Here is a 22,700-nt window from a genome sequence, read left to right as displayed (position 1 = left end):
GAACGGGATTCTGCCTTTCGTCATATTTTTGTTAGTTTTCCCATTTTTGTTTTGCTGCTTTTTTAGAATGCAGAAGAGAGAAAAGAGTAGGTATTGGTTTAATGGGCAAGGTAACCTTGTCGGGGTGGTGGTGTGGGGTTTTTCTGTTTGTTTTGTTCACAACAACTCTTAACCTCAACTATTAGGTGTTACTAGGAAGTTACCACACATCTGTATCTTCTGACCTGAGTTTCAGTGAATTTCTCTTATCCAGGGTAGTTAGACTGAGGAACTGGCAGGAATGTTACTAGAAGCAGCTTTTTCTGGAGTTCTGGTCTTTCAACTTGAGCAGCCAAATGGTGTCTAAACCTAAAATGATGCTTAAAGATTTGGATCTTTCTTTTTAGGAAAACTGCTGGAGGTTATGGTTGTACTAAAACATTTCCTGCTAAGTAAGTTCAGTGTTGTGCTTCAAAAAGGTGCCTTACTGGAGTTAGGATTCACCCTACTACACTTTCAACTACTAGAGGTCCTTATATATTACTTGTAGGTTTATCCAGACCATTTAGTTGTTATGGGGAAAAGAAGATTGTTTTTTTTTCTTTTGATAAGATTTGGAACCTGAATCCTCATCTCGTGAGGCCAGTAACTTGACTCCTTTTCTAGCATCACTTAAAGTATCATCAGTCGTTGTCCACATCAGAAGACTCAGGATACTCTGAGCATCAGTAATAAGGAACAAGTACAATTCCTTTATATAGTGCAGTGCTTGATAGGCCTGCAATGGCTGCAGTCATTCCTCACAGAGTTACTGACATCACTTTGTTTTAATCAACAGTTTACTGAATTCTGTTGAGTGTGGTGTAATTTAGATAGAAAGTATTTTCTTGTGCAAGGTGGCTGTAAACTTGCTTGTGGGGTTTGGGGTTTTTGTTGTGTTTTGGTTTTGGGGTGTTTTTTTAAGCATCTCTTTCTGGAAGGAGTGCAATTTTGTCCTCACAATTACCCGTTTATTACTAACAAGCTATTTTACATGCTTGGTTGCTCATCTTATAATTTAGTCCACTGTAATGCGTGAGGACATTTTAAAAGCAACCTGTACAAAACCAAAGATTTCTTGAACATCCTTTCTATCTTGTTGTTTAATGATGATGTAGCATTATGTCAGGTCTAGCAGTGAAGCAACTGTTTTCTAAAGTGATTGCAGGCACTGCGTGCTAACTGGCGGTGAAGCTTTGTGGCCCACTCTGCCAAATAGAGAATACACGTGCGGTAACTTCTGGGACATGAGCAGCCTCTTCTGGCTCCACAGTGAATGAAGATCAGCCTTAGTTCTCGTTTTTGATTGTAATAGAGGCCGTGCTGTTATTGACACATGGTTGTGCCACTGTCAGGTGTCTGTTGCTTGTGTATCCCGGTACCGTGTTTCTCTGCAGCACAGACTTGAGGGGCACAGAGGAAACTGCACAGTTTTGCTCAACTTCTGGCCTCTGTGGGCTGTTAGTTACGTGAACAGGCAGAGCCAGTAGTAAGAGAGAACATTTTAAAGCTCTTCTCCAAGAACTTAATAGCTGCTGATGCTAGTAATTTATATATTTCACAGTATGATTTTCATCTTTTAGACCTTTCTTGTTAAATGACCATGTAAATGGAGAATGCCAATGTTTGGTGGTATAACAATAAACAAACGATACTTCCCAGTTAGTTTCATAACTGGCAATTTTGCTTTTGCAAACAAGTGTTTATAAGCTTTAGAGAGACTAGTAAACTAAAGCCATAAATCATTAAGTAAATGCTCTGATACATTTGTTCTCACTTTTGTTTGAAGTTGGAGTGAGTTTCATACATTCCTTCTATATTACTAAGCATTTTTAGTCAAAAAGTCCTAACATAGGTAATGCAATAGGTAAAATAAAACACAGAAGACTTCCTCTCCCTTAAAGTAGCTGGTTTGCAGTTTACGTGCTTGAAGAATTTCTAAAATGTAAAGTAAAATATCTTGATTAATGGAAGGACTATGCTTATGATTTTATAAACAGTCTTTAAAAATGTATAATAATATAAATTTGTGATTCACTTGGGTGTAAGTGAAAACTTTCAGTACCAACAGAGACTTCAGCGATTAAATCAAATAATTACTTTTAACGGTATAGTTTTCATTAACAGTGAAACAGGTCAGCTAGAATTTAGAATTAGCAGTAATAGAGAGAATAGAAAATGAGATAATTTTAAAGAAATTACTGGAGCAAATACATAATTCTTCAGTTAAATATATACCTCAGGTCATCTTCTAAAAATTTTCTTTTTTTACCCTCCCTTGCTGTAGGTTTTATACAGTCCATATTCATTCACCTTGGAATCAACTTGATACGAAGTATTGGGGTTTTTTTAAGTAACAGCAATTTGTACATTTTCTCTTTTGCTTTTCTATCTCCTTTTCCAGTGATGAACCTGCCTCAGAGGAGATAGGCCACAAGTTTGTGTAAGCATTCACTACCTTAAAGGGATCAGATTCAAGCCAGGGAAGAAACCCTCTAACTAAAGAAAATGCTAAAAAAATACAACATTTTCGTGCTCTGAAAGAAGAGAGGGAAGACTCTGAAAATACTTTTTATCATCAAGTAAATGCAAGGGAGGAGGAGGGTGTCATTTTTAGGTAATTATCGACAGTGTCTGCCAGTTGTGCCCTGTGCATTCTCTGCCCATGATTTTCCATTCAGAGTTTTGGAGCAGAGAGAGCCTGTGCTGTGCTTCACACCGACATCAGTGCTGTGGGCAGTGTGTGCCATCATGCTGGATACGGACGCTTTCAGAAGCCTCAGTGCTTGATATAGAAACAAGTCCCCAGGCTCTGACTAAAAAGTAGACTCCGATTAATCTTTTTTTTTTTTTTTTTTTTTTCCCCTGCTGCAGTAGTGACTCAGAACCTTCTAAACTTGGAATAAAAACTGTTACTGAATGTTACTGAACAGTAGTAACCTAAATATTGTGCCTGAGAAGTAGTATTTTCTAAATTTATTAGACTTTTTCTAGAGCTAGATGTTTAGTAATCCTGGCAGCTTTTTAGTATGCATAAAAATGAATGAGAAATTGGGATGATATCTATTTCTTTTAATTGTGAGGATTTCGAAAATTTCTAGGCTTGAGCCATTAAAACATGTGTGTACTTAGCTTTCTTATAGAGAGAACTATGAAATAGAGAAATCTACATATTTTTCTAATTAAATACACAGAAAAAGGAGATGAATATTCATCATAAAGATTGGCAAGTTCTATTTCAATATTTTAAAATTTAAGTCTGTCATACTTTCAACAGAGTTTAGCTCCAAATTGCTAATGATTTCAAGGTTGAGACAAAAAAATGTAGCTGACAGAAGCACTGTTTGGTTACTAGTAAAAAGTGCCTGGAGCTGATCTGCTCCTGTGAAGTTGACAGAAGATACTATTTTAATTTTTGTTTGTTTGTTTTGTTTTTTCTTCGACATTGTAAATCCTGGTGATGCTCTTTTGTGCTGTTGGAAGAAAAAGAAAGCTGAAGGAGGCTACTCCGAGTGCTACATATGTAGCTAGAGGGGAAATTGCAGAAGTACACAGGATTTTTTTTTTTCCCTACAAAGTCTTACTTGAGTGGCAAAAACTGGAATGTGTTGAAACTGTGCACTTGTTGTTTGTAAATATGAGCCTGTGTTTACAAATTATAGCAAAGTATGGAATGAATAAAAAGTGAGGGAAGAGGGAAAAAATAAAAAAGTCTAAGAATAATTGCATATAGTGATAAAATCCTTATATGGATCTCTGCTCTCAGAATAATGAATATGTTCATAATATTATTGCTAAGTGAACTTAAACGGGTGTTTGGTTTTAGTTGGTTTGGTTTAGTTGAACAATGTGCTTTTTCTCCTACTGGAATTCCAGGTGGGAAAATATGTAATTTTTTTTGTGTGTGTATTTTGGCATGTTTTCCCATAGTTGAATCCCTGGTGTCTCTCGGAGGTTTGACAGCTGTCTGTGAGTTAGCACTGCTTAACCTGCACTTTAGAAACCTCAAGTGCAGCTTCTCCACATGGCAAATATCTGAGTACTTTTCTTCACCTTTGGCCAACAGGCATCATGCCCATCATGCCCTTGCCCCCTGTGTGTGAGGGACTTGCCCACATCCACAAACATTGTTCTTGGCACTCTCTTGTGGATTGAGTTGAAAGGTGCAAATGTTCAATTTGGCATGTGAGACCTTCGGGGGTTTCTAGAAGTTACAGAGTTATACACAGCCTGATACAGTAGTTTCGTGTAAAGCATGATCAGCGCCTGCACACCAACCCCACATGGCAGGCTTCTTCCCCTGGGAAGGAGAAGGCACAGGAAGCACTGAAAATCTGTTGGGCTTGCAGTGGCAAGGCAAATCTGTAAAGCTACATGCTGCTGAGGTTTTAAAAAGTCAAGAGGTTCTGAATCCAGATGGAAGAGAGAACAGCAGAAGTATTTTTTTTTCTTGTTGAGGAGTGTTTAAGAAGCCTGTCTTTATTAGTTTTCCATTTTCTGTGAGTTCCTGATGATCAAACTATTTCCACTTTTCGTTTCATACATAACAGGTCATGTCTGTCCAGCAGTGCAGCACAGATACCTCTGCTAGCAACAAATAAGTTTTTAAGTAAGAGAAATTAGCCTATGTAGAGATCTAGCTGACAGCAGTTGTAATGCTGTTGCAACGTACACAAACTTGGGCACTTTCACACAGCATTACTTTTATCTGTCTAGATATTCTCTGTTGAGTTCATGTTTTGGATATGAGGAGGAGGAGGAGGAGTCCTGTACAGCATTTGAAATTCAGTGCTCTCACGTCTGAGTTAGGTATGCTCCCAGTTGTGAAAAGCTAGGAGTGAGGCATTGGAAAGTACTTAAGCCTAGATTCAGACAAGTACTGGGACTTTTTGTATCCCTAACTCAGAAACATCCTTTATGACATTAGTCCTTCATCATTCCTCATTTTAGTACCACATTTATAGACGTAGTATAACATTTTTGTTATATTTCCTGAACTCTTTTAGAATAAGCACCTCTTTAATGTTTACAAGATAGACATTAAATAGATGAGTCTGCAAAATTGAAAAGCTACAATGATTTTTACCCATTCTGTTTTATGGATGTGTTGTTTGGCTTGTTCTCTGAAGAACGAGGAAGTAAAGGAAATACAGAACAGATCTTTTTATTCTTTGAATTTGACAGTCATTCAAAGTACGAAGGATGTTTGGGGGAAGAGTACACATCCTTATGATCAGGCTGCTGTTGTCACAGCAGCAAAGCTGTCGTGGCACTTTGACTTTCCGGTTAACTCAGTTTGCATCCTTAATATTATGTGTACTTTAAATGAAACCATTATGTTGGTAATGACAAGATGATCAGTGTTGGACATATACAAATGTAAGCTAGGCGATAAGATGCTTGTAGAGTTGTGCATACCTAATTTATATCTGATCTTCCATGTCAAAGGGCTACACTGAGAAACTGAGCTAAAAGATGAACTACTGTTCACAACAATAAATATCCAAGCCCAACCCTGCTTATTAAAGAAAATTCCTAAACTGTGCAAGCATTGGTGCCTAGTGATGTGCAATGATAGTACTAGCCCTTCTTAGAGAAAGGAGTCTGATGAAAAGTTCATTGAAAATTGTATCTCTGATATACAACACTTAGTTTTGTGTCGGCATTCTGCAAAGATCAATTAATTACGCAGTGGTGCTTGATGTCTGTATGCATCTTCTCCAACACCAGCGATGTGCAAGCAATCAGCATTTTTCTCTGTGATGCTGTATTTGTGATGCTCAAAGGTGGCTGAGAGCTCAGATGCAGTGGCCAGAGCTGAGCAGAGAGAAGATGATGTGTGTGGGCAGAGAGAAACGCGTCAAGGAGTCTGAAGCTGCAAGGCAGTCATGCTTGGTTGAAATTACTCATTTTCAATAGGTCAGCCTCATTTGGGGTGATTTTTTGATGACCTTGTGCTCTTCTGTATGATCATTCTGATAATGCCTTCTGACATTTTTGGCTGCTAAGAGATTCTTAGTCCGATGATTGTAGTTGCTTAGTGGCAGTTACTTAAACCCTTTTTTCTCCCAAATCTTCCTACTTATGCTTGTCATGGTCGTGGTGCAGCAGCACTGGAAGAGGAGGAAGTTGTTATTTCTCATAACACCGAATCTAAAATTGTGGACTAAACTTACATGAAAGAATGGCTGGTGGTAAACACAGCACAGTATGTAAAACAAACAAACCAACCCCCATGGTATATAAAAACAAAGGTACTTTCCTTACTGGAGAGAAAATGGAAGAACAAATGCAGGGCAGATGCGAATCACATTGCTTAATGACATCCTGGAAAACATTTGGGTCCTAAGATGATGTGTGCGGTCTAAGAATCCAGCAAATAAACGTGCTTACTGCTTTTTGATTGTACTTGTAGGTGAATGTCAAGAGATGACTAAGAAATCAGTGAATTCTTTCCCGAGTTAGAAGCACTGAAGCTAGAGCACCTCATTACTAAATACAATATAAATGAACTAATAAAGAAGTGAAATTCATTTACTGTTTTGAAAATCTGAATTTATGGTGTACACTTTTCTTTAAAGGTTTCTAGGGTAAAGAACCAGTGTAAAGGTGTCTTGTTGCACTGTATTTGCACGTTTTCACCTTTTTTTTTAGTGGCTTTAAGTCGATATTTGTATTTCTAGGAAATATTGTTATAGGTATGTCAGAATATTCTTGGTTACTCCTAATGGCATCCAGTCACTAAAACCAACTCTAGGTTTTGGTTTCAAGACATCCCCTGTGTTGGTTGTCAGTGTTACTCTTTATATTATACCTTCAGCATTTTACTTATTGCTTCTATTTCTCTCCATACCTTTACTAGGTAAATTTGTCGTGGCATACAGCTTTTTTCTAATTGTTGAGGACTAAAAATAACAATTTAATTGTATGCATTTGCTTGCTTCCTGATGAGAAATTGTTTAGGGTTTCAAATTCCTGGTTTCTGAAGAAAAAGGAATCTTGCTTCATATACACTGGTTTTACTATACATAAAATATTCCAATTCTTTGCCTGAAGAGCTGGGGGGTGGGAGTGGGAGGCAGGGTGTGGAGCTTTTCCTACTGGAGGACCAAAAGAAGCAAAGCAGAGAAAGGAAATGAGGTGAACATAAATAGAAGGTCTTGGGATCTGTCTTATGTGTCGACCTTCAGTGGGAAAGTATTTGTGGAACTCAGTTAAAATTAATACGCCTTGCTTCATGGAAGCATGCTTTTAAGTACTAGTCTCATTCACTGATTGACCCCAAATTAGTGTCAGTAATATTAAATGACTTCTTTCTCATAAATGGGAAGCCACTTGTAGTCCTTCAAGGAAATGGTTATCACAACATTTGCAATAAGGTAGGGCCTTTTTTTTTTCTTTCCAAATTAACAATCATTTTTATAGATTTTTTTTTTTTAAATCAAGGAATATGGTTTATATGAACAGTTGTTATAAGAAATTATGATGGGGAAAAATAAGGGAAAGATTCCTCTTTAGTGTCCATGGATATTTTGAAGAACTTTCCCTGGATTATTTGAATTTTGATTTTTTTCTACTGAAAAAAGTCACATTAGGTTAAAATCAAATAACAAATTCAATTGTATAGTAGGAGGGCATGACCCTGTAACTGGATGATTTAACACAATTTGCAAAACAATTTTCAAGCAGGTTTACCCAATGTTTTTTGTTAATATTTGTGTACTGAATGCCTACCGATGCTTTAATCCTAGTTTCTTGTGGGTAGGGTTGACTAAAAACAGATGTATTTTTTTGCTTAACTGCTTAGTCTAATTCAAATGTCCAGCTGGGCTTTCTGTTGGTTTTATGGGACATTGTTAGATCACCTATTTGAAAATGCAAAGGCCTAGTGAGGCCCTTGTATTGGACAAGTTCAGTTTGCGGAGGCAGAAGTGGAACTAATAAAGCAATTCAGACTATGGCATGTTGTGACAAGTCTCGATGTTTTCTGTTTGAGAAGGCACTAAAACTCCCAGCTGAAGTTGTGTCTGTTATTTCTTTTCAGTATGATTCATTATGAGGGTAAGTCCTTTGCTACTTAACACACCCATACAACCCTCCAACCCACCAAAAAAAAAACCCCAAACCCACCACAAGTATGTTGTGGTACCTGCTGCATTGCTGCTGTGGCACAGAATATATGACATATTACAGTTGGGACCTTTTTTTTCACTCTAATTTTAATGCCACTGCATTCTATGGACAGAGCACAGATGTCAAATTCTATTTTTTCCTATTCCTGTAACTTCAGATGGCAATTAGAACCAGCTGAAGGTGGTGAATAATCAGAGGGAAACAGTCTTGTTGCCCTTAAGGTACTCCTTCCTCATGTCTCTCCCAAATACGCATTGAGAATCGTCTGGAGTAGAATGTTTCCCATCGCAAACACTGCTTTTTCACTTTTTTGTTTGGTTGGTTGGCTTCTGTTTTGTTTTTGTTGTTTTGTTTGTTTGTGTGTGTTTGTTTTTGTTTTGTTTTTCAGTGGGGTTTTACAGTAACTTTTCCCTACTCGCCAGATGCTGGAAATACTATCAAGTGATTCAGAGATGCAAAATTTTGGAGAAGCAACAAAAACTAGATATCAAATATGATCTTGTCATATCACTGTAACCAACTATGTGGTACAAGCTTTACAAAAGCTCTCTCAGTTTAGATAGATTTGAAAACAGGAAGCTATAGCAGAAAACTGGAGTGCAAAAAGAGATGAGAGAAGAAGAGGTAGATCTTAGTGACGTAAACCAAGAGAGAAATGGCTAGGGAATTAGGGAGAAGGAAGCATGTAACACAAACCATGAGATAGACCATGGTGCAAACATAATAATGAATTGTAGTTTGACAGGGGAAAACTTTCTAGGTTGAGTTCTGCGTGATAATTTCGAGACTTTTTTTTCCCTACTTTGAGCATCATTTGGTTGACATGACTTTTGCAGCTGGTCCTGGTGACACAGGACCTTTGTTCTGAGTTGTTGTAGCCACTCTGCTGCTGCCTGTCCCCAACTCTCTGGTATTGTGCTGCGTAGGGAGAATCCATCAGGAGAGGACAGAATGTTGACTGTTTAGTGATTACTCAGTTGTCTGCCTAGACCATTTGTTTCTGAAGAGAAACCAAAGCGACCATTTCTAAAAAAGAGGAGTAATTATCTCTGACAGGATTTCTGCTTCTGAAAGGATTTCCAGTAGCAGTCCTCTGTCATGTATGCATACACGCATACGTACACAGCTGAACTCAAGCCCCAGAACAGGAACACTAGAGACAGTCTTAAATTGCAGCAGGTCTCTGGCATTTTGCTGCTTTAGCATTCAGCTGGGCTCTGCTGCCTCTGCTTCCTCTTGCAGAGGAGAATACCTCTTCCCTTACACAACTGTCAGACAGGAGATGCTCCTCCGAAACTTTTTGCAGTGATCTCACTTTTCTGATTATTTATAATTCATAGGTGATGTCATGTAGTACAACCCATTTTTTTATGATATCAGTTCACTAGTGAGGACCCTGATGTACATACGCTTGCACTAAGGAGGCTGATGTTTCTCATATGGGCATGCTCACAAAGCGTGTCTTCTCTTCATATTTTGAACGGATATTCATAGTGCTGCACAGCATAAAGTTGCTCTTGAGTGTCTGGAGTTTGAACTGCCATTACTAAAAATCTTTTTCAACACCTCTGCAGTAATATGGCAGGTACCATTTATTAGTAAAGTATCTTATGAGGCCAAACATATTAGACTTGTCCCATTGATGTTAGTTTGAAGAAATGCAGAGGAAATTTTAATCCCCCAAAATGAGCAGAAGGTGACCTGAGTTAAACTACCCTTAACAACAACAGTGCAGCACCCAACTTGCTAATGGTGTTATCATCTCAGTTTGAAGCAAGAATCTCATGGCCTGTTAATGCTGACAGTTCATCAGTGCTCATTAAACTCAGCTAAACAAACCCAAGCCTGTCTGATTTTGGCAAGCAAAGAAAAAGGAATTTCTCTCTTACGTTGAAGAGGTATATGGTTACTATTACATGGTGCAGGGAAATAGCGCAAGAAATTGCAGATACGTGTGGTTACTAGTGCTAATAGAATATTTGAATGCTTTTGCTAAATGAAGTAATAAGCCATTTAATATGCAGCAGATGTTTTGTGTGTCTTGTGTGAGGCTGAGAGTATTGTGTGTTTAGGATGCATAATAACAATGATATCATTTATTTTGCTCTTTATCCCTCCCTGTTAGTATTTTCTGATATAAAAAGCAGAAGTTATACTAAAGAAGAGACGTGAATTTGACACTCTGACAGTGTTTCCGCCATAACCTTATTTGTTGGGGTTTATGTAACAAAACAGTAAAACTTGTCCAAAACTATACTGTTATATGCTTTGCACTACACAGACTCACAGTTTGATGCTAATTAAAGTTAGCATTGAGGACACAAATTTCCTTTGCCTCTTCAAAGGAGATAAAACTTTGATGAAGACTGTAGAAGAAATGTAACTTCTGTAGATAGCTCTACAAAACTGTTTCATCTGAAGTGGAAGAATCCTCATTTTTATGATATATTGTCTCATCTTGAAGGTTGATTTTTTTTAGGGCATAATATCTTTAAATGCATTTGAAATACACTCACTGCAATTCTTTATTTGGCATTGTACAGTGATGTTTTCCTATGAGGTTTTTTAGGGTTTTTTTTGGCAGAAAATTCAAAATGTCATTGCATCTTTGCTGATTTCTTAGTGTCAGTCCCTTTTGTCTGGACACCAGTTCTTGTACATGTTAAAATAAAAGTTCTGATTTGTCCTGAAGTTTCATATAAGCTGTTGCCTTGTTTCTGACAGGATCCAGTAGCAGAGGCTGGGAGGACAGGCAAAACAAAATGGAGAAAGTAGGGAGGATTACCTCTCTTCACATCTTCTGTCGATCAGAGTTGTACATTATTACAGAATACTCAGATACCACATCTTCAAGAATTTGAAACTGGGTTCTTCAGGGAAATCCGTAATGTGTTTTTTCCTAGAGTTGCAAGGATAGTGGAGTTTGCTCTAATTCCACATACTTAGAGAATGGAGAATTGTCTTAAGAATTACTAACGATTCATTTTCATGCTGATTCCACAGATACCATCAAATCTCTTTTTTCTTCTATGTAGGAAGATGCCTTCAGTTTGTATATGCTGGCAATATTCAACATTAAGCAAATCCTTTCTACCAATACAATGATGATTTTCATATATTTCACATAAAAGGGCAGAAGGTCTCTCATTTCTTTTCGCATACATATCTAAAGCATCATGGTTCGTGAACTTTTGTTTTTGTTTAAAACGACATTTTAATTAAAAATATTCAGTGCAGTTCACAGATAGTACAAGGTTGCTACTGTTGCATTTTCATAATTAAAAAAAATGTGGTAGCAAAGGAAGCCAACAAATTTTACTGAAAGAAGAGTGCTTTGAGGATGGAGAATTGAGGAGACTAGTAGGGTTTCATGCATAAAGTATTTCCATTTGTTTGGCTTTAAGTTTGTTGTGGTGGTGGTGGTGTTGGTTGGTTGGTTTCGGTTTTTTTGTTTATTTTGTTTGGTTTGTTTTTTTTCTCATTTGTTTGGTTTTTTAAGTGTAGTCTAGAGATTCTCGATCACGCACTTATGTTAAAAGTCTAATAGTTATTAGAAGGTTGAGCTTTTTAAAGCCTTTGTATCTCGTGTCACATTTTTAAATCACATTTGCCATCTAGTCACTTGTAAAGGAGAAGCCCTTGTTAAAGTAGACTCCCTGTCCTGCCCAAGTGATTGAGGCGGGAGAGGTGATATAAATTGATTTTGCTCTAGATCTGGTTCTGTCCTTTCAGCTAACTGTAAAAATATACGAATTGCAAAATAATTGTGAAGTGATTGCTACGTCACAACCTATCATCTCTCTAGTCTGCTGATATCAGTCCATGATAAAGCAGTACCTGAATGCCTGAAAGGAATGACTGGAAATGCAGTATTTGTTAAACTGTTCATTTTTAAGTTGTTGTGTTCTTATGGGAATATAGCTCATTAGTAGCATTTCCAAAAACAGTGATCAAGTCAAGAATAAGACAGGAAGTTTCAAACTCCTGTTCAGTTTTCCTTATCTCTGGGTTGGTGCTTAGGTGTGCCCCTCCTGAAGTAAGGAGCATATCCGTACCACATAACCTGATCTTGCATCAGTGATGCAGAGCACTTGTGGCTTGTTGGGCCTCAAATCTGTTTTGCAGAGTGGTACCTGTAGGACTTAAGTGGTTTATTTGAGCTTATTATTGGTTTATAATTCACTGGGGCATAGTGAACTATTTCATAGCTGTATGTTTGTGTCTTACAAAAAACCCCACAGAACCATTTCTGTGGACTGCATAGATGATACGTAGATGGCGTTTTCTTCCCCAGTTTGTTTTGAACCTTGGCCTAGTGTTCAAGGGTATTGCACTTTTGAAGTGCTGTTATTTGGGTCTGATCTAAAATGAAGGGTTTGATCATCTGCAACTGTCAAACAGAAGCATATGTGTTAACATCACAACTTACTGGTTAATCCCTTCAGTGTGAGTTGTGTGATCTTCTCCAGGAAAAATCCAAGCCGGGAGTTGCATATTCATTTCTCTTTCTGCCCTGCAAACCTAGTCATGACTTATCTTAAAGCAGGGACGGAAAAAAAAAAAGTCTTATCTTTCAAGGTTGTCGATACAGAATGGTTGTCATGTTTCCAAAGTAAAAATTGATGGAACTAATTTTCCTTCACCAAAAGCACGTTGTAATCCTTTGATGTAAAACTGAATGTGTATTTACAAGCAGTTTGGCATTTGAAAATTGGTTCCACTGCTAGCAGGATGATTACTACTGTTGTGTAAAAGCAAATACCTTTTTCCATCACCTGAAGAGTGGAAACCTTCAAGAGCTTCTTTCTCTGTCAGACTCCGCACTCTGACTCAGGCATTTTTGCTGTCTCTGGGTTGCAACCTGTATGAATTCTTATATTAAATCCTGATTAGGTATGTTAAACAGATATTTTTTTGCTAAAAGCACCATTAAAACATTACCTTTTTTTTTCCCCCTGTGCATAGCAATGTAAAGCAAGTCTGTTTTAATCTATTCTTTTGTGTAGTTCTATGCAAGTCATCAAATTTAATGATTCTCGTGACATTTTTAGTTGTCATACTACAATGGCTTTAGACCAAAATATGCTCAGTTAGCTTAGCAACTGGCTGGATAAGCAAAAGAAGTATTGTATTCTAGCAGGTGTTGTGTGGTTTGTTTGTTTGGTTCGGGTTTTTTTCCTCTTTTGTTTATATGATACTTTAATTTCTTTATTTTTCCGTTAAAAACTCAGAGCACATAAAACCAAAAGAAAAACAGATTGATGTCCCTTTCACAGTCCTGGTCAATATCATTGTTGATAAGAGAGAAAGCTTAACCCTAGAAAGGAAAGCAAAATGCAGGTAAGAGTTGAAGATTGAAAAAAATGACTTTCTTGAAGAAGGGACAAAGACCAAACAAAGCAAGTTCAGTGGATATATGTGCTAAGTGTGTAGCAAACCTGTCACAACAGGACTCCACTAATCTTTTGGGAGAAATCCAGAATAGGTGTTATTCTGAGGATTTCAGTAGTTCATTCAGTGGGGAATTTGTGTTAATACACACAGATCTGTCTTTTCAGGTTACTTTTGTGTAAAGAACAATAATAATATATTTTTAGAAAAACAGTTTTGAAGATAACAAAGTTGTTTTGAAGCAACATCTCAGGGATGCACAGTGTATTTCTTCCCCCCCTGCTCCCCAGTTCTAAATTATATTACAAAACGAACAAACAAACAACCTGCAAGCATTCCACACTTTCCAGTGCCTAAGACTATGGTCTGTTGAGCCCTTCAAACTACTCAGGGCAACCAAGGCTTGCTTATTGTTGACCTAGAAACAAAAATAATAAAGTCTCATGTCAGCTGGCTGGGAAATACAAAATCCAGTTACATAAGACTGTCGGTGCTGGAAGATGTATTAATGAACATCATTATGCCTCATTTTTTGTAACCTTTGCCCAATTAAGCAGTGTCTCCCTTCATCCCTAGTTGGATTTAGATCCTGTACCATCTCTAGGGAATGCAGGACTTGCAGCAGTTCTTCCTTCAGAAAAGATTAGAGAGGTTCATTCTTAGCAACTGTGTGAAAAACAATTTTTATTTTTTAAGAAAAAGTGTATCCCTGTACTCTTTAGTTCAAGAATAGCTTTTAAATGTTTATTTTTATACAATCTGTATGAAAATTAAGCTTACCTCTGCCATTATTCTGTAGCATTGGATTCTTGTGTAGTGCACAAGACTTCTCTCAAAGTCTCTGCAAGGTTATTGTAATTGAAAACTTTACCAACAGGCTTCAAAACATTTTTTTTCTCTGATTTTAAAATGCAGTTAGGATAAAATAGCCTCACCATTTTTGAACTACATTAACAAGTTCAGAAAGAAGTCAGTTACTCTTTCTTAATTAAGGTTTCACAACATAAATACATAGATTCAGTTTGAGATTGTTAGTTTATTAGTTTTTACAATGTTAGTAACAGCTTTGTGTTTCATGTCTGTAAGTCTGACCAGTAGAAGTTAAAGCATACTTTTCATCCTTTCTCTCTTTGGCTCTAGTACTGTGAAGCACTTTGATAATTAGTTATAGATGCTTATTTCATGTAATGAATATCTATGAAGGCCTACACAGAGGTGGGTGATATTTTCAGTGAGTACATGCACTCATCCATAGACCAGAGTGGGCAGGGAAATTGTCAAGGGACAAATAGTGTCAGTGAAGAAATACCTCTATTTCTGCCCTAAAGTATCTTTGACAAATCAAAGGCAAAGTCTTAAGTAAGCTAACTTGTATTAGCCTCTGGTAAAAGATCACCAGTATGCATAGTCTTTTGCCCACATCTATATCCTTATATTCCTGTCAATTCAGTTTCCCTGTGCATGCAGGAAACAAAGAATTTGCTATGTAAGTGACTTCCAGGTCTACTCTCATGTTGACTCCTGCTTGTTGCCACTGTATTTGGACCCTCTGTGTTGCCAGTACAGCAAAAGAAGCAGCAAGTGATAAACGGTAAACTGAGAGACAATTTAGAAAAATGCAGCCTTCACCACTCGCTTGTCTTTAATCCTTTTGGAGAAGTCTTTTGCAAATGACATGGAATAAACCTCCAAAACTTAAGCTTCTATTTAGATCCTGCTGTTTAAACAACAAACAAACAAATCAAACATGAATCTGAAATGCTCAATATATATTTATTATGGAAGCAAATAGCTGCTTCTGGTGTGTGTTGTGGGGGTTCTTTTTGTTTGTTTGTTTGTTTTCCCACTCTGATCTTTGCCTTCCTTTCCTTATTCTGGTCTTGGTCACTGTTTGTCACTGATTGTCAGAACATGAAAGATTGGGTCTCATCTTTGAAGTCTTATGTGCTGCATGTGTGTCTCTGTATCTCCATGTTCATGGTTGTCTATTAGGCACTGATTTTCTCCTTCGTTATTTCTCTTGCCATATAGATTAAGTACAAAGTAATAAAAGGTAAATGCATGGTCAGATGCACCATCTCAAATTAAATATGGCTCTTTATTTGAATGTATTCTATATCAGCTGAGGTAGATATATTATAAAATGGCCTTTCACATAGAGTTGTGTCCAGAGATAAACTAACTCACTTCTGAAATTTAATGTATATGTGTTATATTAGTGTCTGTGGTGAAGGAGCAGCTTTTAAATGTGCTGCACTTATTTTCTTCCTGGTTGAGTCTTTAATGATGTCAGCAGCTGGCAGAGACTCAGTCACAACCTTGATCTCGGCATGATCTTTATAAACAATTCCTCTTTCCATTCTTCAAGTTTTCTCAATCAACCTACTTATTCTCCTTATGCTATTATATAACACACATGATTTTTTCCATTTCCTTTTAGTGTATAAAAGTAACAGGAGTTTTTCAAGCACCGGGTGCAAAATAAAGATGACTAAGTAATTAAATGCTACAGGAGCTGCTGATTGGCACATAAAGCTAGATTGTGATAAACTGATATGAGTTACAATAACGTGTCTTTACTTCCCTGAAAGAGTGCATAATGAGATCTGATTTAAATATGTTCTGTTTTTAAGAAACATCCGATGTGTTTTCTTTGAAATTAGCTTTGCCTTCATCTGTTGGAACTATTAAGCTGATCTGCTGCTTGAATTATTCTACACAAGCTTGTACAATTCAAAAGAGAAAAGGAGAGGCTGTAAATTAAAAGTGTGTAATTTTGGAAGCCCACTTACTATGCGTGAAAAATAATTTTAAGATGCAATTGAAGGAAATAGATGCTTACAGGATACACTAAACAGCATAAAAATTCATGAATAGCAAAACTTTTTCTAGCTTTCTAATTTTTCAAGAGGGGAAAATGCTTCAGCTACAAAGCATTCCCAATGGAAATTTTGAAAGGCCTTGATTTAGGCAAATTCCTTGTCTATAATTTCAGACAGAAAGTTAAAAAAATGTTAGCTTGTAAGAAGAGTTAATTTTTATATTAGAAGTAATAAGCATCTCTAAAGAAGAGAGGTCATATGGGTTAGATTATCTTGGTATAACAGAATAGTATATAATTTCCAAAGTTATGAGAAAAACATACGTTTCACAATTACTGAAAGAGGAGCAAATCAAAATGGAGAGTAAATCATATGCTAATGGTTGTAAATCAGGGAGCTAAGAGTTCTTTTTTCTCTTTCTTGAGAGAAGGGTTCTGTTAGTGGGTCCTGGGTTACTCTGCCATAGTCAAGTAGCTCGAAGAATGTCCCTCATACCTGCAGAAGGAACACTGTGATGCTGTTCATACTTGTTGCTTTCTCTGATGCTGAAGAAAACATTTCAAGAGTGTAGTTTTGTGAACTCCTGTCCATCTACTAGTGGAAGAATTCTTTCAGGTCTCAAAGGAGGATTTTTTTAAATCATCTTTGACTAGTATTATTTAAGGTCAGCTCTGAAAACTGTGTTGACACTGCATCAACACATCAGATTTTAGGTTTCCAGGGTTTTTTCCCCTTGATTGTAAGAATCAAGAATGTCTAAAGTTAGTGTTGTTTTCTCCAGGAATCTTTAAAAAATCCACATCCTGGTTTATGTAGGAAATAAGACCAAATTTGCAAATGCAATAAAGCTGTTGGAAGTGTAGGTGCTGAATTTGGTAGTCTATCACCTGTCAGATTACAGAGGGAGGTGAAACAATTTTAAACGATTACATAAAGTATACAGAGACTGTATAATTTAGGTTGTAGTATGAAATATATTGTTATGAATTACTGCCAAAGTTGCATTTATATCTTTAAAGTATCGTTGTACTTTTATAAATATAAAGGAGCATCATGTGGGAAAAAAACAATTGTGCTACCCTATGTGTTCAGCATTCACATTTTCATTTTGTGTTCACATCTGCATACCCAGCAAGACTCAAGAAGTACTTGCATCCATGTGTTTATCTTACTAGTACAGTTTCAACAAGTTTTCAGATGCCTTTCCAGTCCAGTCTTGTGCCATACCTTCACTTACTATTTGTTTAATCTATACCAAAAATCCAGTATTCATTTTCCCCTTTCTCCCTGAAAAGTATAGCTAGCTACAAGGAAAAAAAAATCTCCCTCTATCAAAACCTATGCTATGCTCAAAGCTGTACAAATGCTTTAACTATTTTAGCTCTTCATGAAAACCAAGGGAGAATGAAGTGACATAGCAATACACTTCCCTACTGAAAGAGATGTATCCATTCTGAGTAGCCACTGGAGAGGTATCTCTTGCAAAACTAAATAAAACATGAAAATACATTATTGCACTTCTTATTATATAAAAATCTTTAATACAATAACAAAATTCAGAATTGCAGCATTTATGTTCCTTGCCGGGCTTTTTATGACTTATTTTTACTCTGTAGTGTTCTTGTAGATGTGATTTTTGCAATGAAATCTTTCTTCGGCCCACACAAGACAGATGATATTTGAGGCCGAGATTACATTTCTGAGTTTCTTTTTTGTTCTGGTGCAGAGAGGTTTGCCTGGAAGGACAAGAGGGTATTATTGATCTATTTGGTTATTCTTGCATCATGTACTCTGATTGCTGTTCTTGTTTACTGGCAGAGAGAGAGACAGGGAAATATATCAAGTATTGCTAAGAAACAAGGAATAAAGTTATGCAAGTCTGAATGGCTGTTCCAAAAGTTGGTTTTGCATCTGTGGCATAAGAAAAAAATGTATAAATCATAATGTAAGAAGTCGGTGGTGTGCTCAAGATACTCTTCATTACTACTAAATTATTTCAATATTATTACTTCATGTGCTAAGTTTCTTTCATGCTAAAAGATTTCTTTGTGAAACATATTAATGAGGATTGCCACGAATGACTTAGTGTTGATGAGCTATATGGGCCAAAGTGTTAAAATCTTTGTGCCACCAACCTCAATTTGAACAACTCCAGTGGCAGGGAAGGTGGAGGGGAACAGAGAATTAAATCCAATATTTCTTAGGTCAAACTTGACTGAAGTTTTATTGAGGGTGATCAGGAGAAATTGATGAACACACTATGTGAAGGTAAACAGGAGAGACACAGCAAAAGAGATCCATCTCTAGGTTATTTCGAGCTGGTGAAATTTCTTTGTAGGGTCAAAATCTGTCATAACCTCCTTTTTCTTGTATGCTTCAAAAATGTTTGAGAAATTGGATGGAGGGGAAAAAAGTAATTCTAGAAAGAGTTCCTACTTTAGGAAAGCAATCACCCCTTTGTTTCTGAACAAAATCTTTGAAATTAAAAGTTATTATTGTATTCTAATGATGCATTCACGCAGACTCTACTAACCAAAAGCTTTTTAAATGGGTAATTTTTGAACCTTAATTGCACATGAGTGATAATGGCTTACTATCTTCCTTCTTTCCTGAAACCAATTTCTGCATAGAGAGTGGTTTTGTGATTTGTAAAATATGGATGATTTTAAAGAGTTTTATTCCAATGTTATGTGAAATTTAAATATTGAGACATACTGTGCTGACTCAAAGAGATTCTTCAGGAATGTTGCTTTTACAAGAGTTACAGGTTCTGTGTTTGTTTATTTTTTTACAAAGTAGGGCTTGGTTTTTAAATTACATTTTTTTTCTTATTAAACATAGTATATATTGAATCCTACAAAGAATAGGGATGATTATTCTTATTGTTATTGCTGCTCTACAAAAGCAGGTAGAGATAACACTCTTCTGAAGAGTTTTTTGTATAAAGACAATAGTTTATAGTTACTGAAGACAGGACCATATAATGCAAGTTCCTAAATGGTTAGCATATTTTCAGTAATTAGTTTTTGTTGGTTTGGAGTGTTTTATTTAATTTGGAGCAGAAGTAGAGTGACAAGGAATGGAAGGAATTGGGAAGATGAGGATAAAGGTATAAAATGGGGGTGAAGGGGGAAAAAAAGCACCTTGCCTCCTAAGCTAAAGTCAAGAGGTAGGTGACTTTTGGTTTTGTAGGATCAAGAGACTTACTGATGGGAAGGATAATGTAGCATTTGTGAGACTTGCATGGTAACTGTTATTCATTATTTTCTGTAGTGGAAAGCACTCATTTTGTTATATAATGTTGTGAACACTAACTGCTTTTCCTGAGCTGGAATGGGGCCTGAGCAGCTCATGTCAAGAAAATCAGCCTTATTTTGTACTTAGAGCTAAAAAATATCTTGGAAAAATTAAGCATAGCATTTTAGTAACATTTAAAGTATCTTCTTTTGTGTTTCTATTGGTAGAAAGTTATACAAAGAAAACATGCAAAGCAGTTTCCTTCTAGGTGGGACACTACAGCTGACTGGTTATAAACACTTTTTTTTTTTCCTTAAAGGTAGTTACACTTAATTCATAATTGCTGGAGGAAAAAAAAAAATCCTGAAATTCATTTCCATTAGCATGAAAACATCTTAAAGAAAAATTGATTTTTTTATATAAGACTTGATTGTGTCTGAATAATAAGCTATAAAATATTTTTAGCTGACTGAAGGATGTTTTTTGGAATATATTCTTATCATTAAACTTCTGGTTACATGTCTTCTGAGTTTTACAAATATTAATAAATAGGAGATATATATAAGAGGTAACATTTTCTAAGGAATGTAAGGCACTTTTGCAATTCTTTTTAGCAGTCATGAAATTATCTTCTGAAGTTTCAGTAGGTGCAACTTTCTATTATTCCAGCTATGAAAAGGAAAAAATAGTCCATAGTAACGGACTATGTGTTAGCAATCTGTTAATGGCAATAAACCCTGTAATTTTTGTTGTTATTGTTTTAGAAGTTGAATGTAGAAGTTTCAGTTTCTATTCAAGTAAATTTTAAAACCTATCATCATCATCATGTTGTGTTCAATTCCTCAAGTTGATTCTATAACAATTACCCTTCTAGCTTTACTTAATTTCTCACCATTTCTGTTTTGTAAAATTTACATTTTATCTTGCAGTCTGAACGATACATTGGATGTTACTTACTTAGCAGACAGGTCAGATCAGAGAGGTGAAAACAGGGAAAATGGTACAGTATCTGTTGTTCACCAGATCGAGTTACAAACTACATTCTTCTTTCCCTTCCCAAAAGGCACTGAGGCGTGAACTGAAGGACAAAGAGCAAACCATTTTCAATGCTGTGGACCAGGCACGAGTTTTCCTTGCTGACCAACCAATCGAGGGGCCTGAGGAACCAAGAAGGAGCTTGCATTCGAAAACAGGTCAGAAAATACTCTCTTCCAGGAATGGTCAAAATGGGCTTATATGTATCTAGCACATATTTTATATTGCAAGTACTTGGTTAGACTTCAGAATTTTCCAATCCACGTCTTGATTGCTTTTGTTTCAATTATTTAGCCTCAAAGTAATACTACTCTGCCTTGTAAATATTCACATTTTAATGGAAGAAGTAGAAAAATCTTTATTTCCTTTTCCAATTTTTGATTTGAAACACTGAAGTCATCAGTTCTGTTTTTTTTTTTTTTTCTTAACATGATAACACGTGCACCTTAAATGTAGTCAGAACAGTTGTTGAAGGATGTACGTGCACATGTATATATGTTGATATTGCATAGTTTTACTCTACAAATAGAAATAAACGTATTTGATGGTATATCTCATTAGAAGAAAAAGGAATTAACTTTAGGAAGGCAGTCATTGCAGAATCTAAAAGATTTGAATGTTAAATGAATTATTACTAAGGAATAAACCACTGCTATCCTAGAAACAGTATTTGCATAGTATTTGTTGAGATATTTCTCTGTAACAGAGACCAACAAAGATGTAATAAATTTCCCCCACCCGCCCTAACTACAAAACAGAAAAATATCTGTGTAATTACGTCCTAGAATTATGTTTCTGATATAAGCTAGAACGTTATTAAATCTTTTCATTAAATAAGAATTTTTCTTGGAAAAGGTAATAATCTTTTATAGAAATATTAGTTGCTGTAAGATGTGAATAATTTACTGTTCTGTATGATTTAGAAAATTACAATATAGCTGCCTGTATTGGAAGTTATTTTTTTCTTCCCACATCTTCCTATACGTCTCCATAGCAAACTTTTAAAGTTTTTTCAATGGAAACCACTAATCTTTCCTACGTCCATACTTTGTGTTATTTCTGTGCAAATTTTTATGTGGTTTCATATTCCCTATTGCAATTTTGTGATAAACTTTGAATAGCTGGTGATTGAAACCAGTGAAACATTTTCCGCTGTGATTGTTTCTGGTACCTTAGCTGCTGTAAAGTATCTTAATACTTCCTTTTTGAACTCCTCACTCCTGAAAACATTCTGTTTGTCTTTATTCTCAAACTTATTTGATATATTTGATGTTTTAGCTGGTCTAAATCACAAACAACCTTGCAGTTGAAAAATAATGAATGCTCTATTTTTGCTCATTCTTTCACCCAAAAGTCTGAAGTCGCAAACTCTGCTCTCGAAAGTCATAGAACCACCCAGCACCAATGATGCCCATGCATTAAAATGCTCATTTTCTAGCAGGGGTTGTTGTCAATGATCTAGTCAGTATTTTCTGAAAGTGCAAGAACAAACTTCAGATGATGAGCTGCATCATAAATTCTTGTTATGCAATCTGTTGTTCTTTATTATTATTATTATGTTGTTCTATACAGATGGCACTGATAACAGAATAGCAGGGAATTTGATGACCCTGGTAAAAACAGCATAAAAGTGATGGCCAAGCAGATGGCCTGCAAGTGATGTATGAGTTTCTCTTGTCTAGTCATATCTGAAAACTGATCAAATGTGCTCAGACTGGGAAGTTTGATAGATATGCATTAAACTTACTTTCCTCTTCCTTCTTCCATAGACTTTCTTGTTTTGAGCATGTGGTGGGTTACTCTTGGCTACCAGCCAAACTCTCTCCCATGTGCCCACTCATGTCCTCCAGCTCAGTGGGATGGAGGCAAAAAATAGGAAGAACAGGAGTGAGAAAGCTCACGAGTCAAGATAGGGACAGATGCAGATCCCTTACAAACTACTGTTATGGGCAAATGGCTTTAGCTTGGGGAAAATAAACTATTTATTGCCATTTAAAATAATTATTTACTTACTGATTCCGTAGTTGGAAACAAAAAGACAAGCCTTAAAACCACAACTTTCCT

The 22,700-nt window shown here is 36.3% G+C and overlaps 1 protein-coding gene across 5 annotated transcripts in view; it reads left to right on the top strand.

Annotated features, from left to right (window-relative positions):
- Positions 1 to 22,700, top strand: part of UTRN (utrophin) — a 378,237-nt gene that overhangs the window by 262,520 nt on the left and 93,017 nt on the right. For all 5 annotated transcript variants that reach the window (XM_065631423.1, XM_065631424.1, XM_065631422.1 and 2 more), the window contains one exon: positions 20,665 to 20,794. In XM_065631423.1, the coding sequence (XP_065487495.1) occupies positions 20,665 to 20,794 (130 nt within the window). The remainder of the gene's footprint in view (positions 1 to 20,664; positions 20,795 to 22,700) is intronic.

The sequence above is a fragment of the Caloenas nicobarica genome, chromosome 3 (assembly GCF_036013445.1).
Source record: "Caloenas nicobarica isolate bCalNic1 chromosome 3, bCalNic1.hap1, whole genome shotgun sequence".
In the NCBI taxonomy this organism is placed as follows: domain Eukaryota; kingdom Metazoa; phylum Chordata; class Aves; order Columbiformes; family Columbidae; genus Caloenas; species Caloenas nicobarica.
Note: the sequence above shows the minus strand (reverse complement) of the source record. Positions and strands in the feature narration are given on the sequence as shown.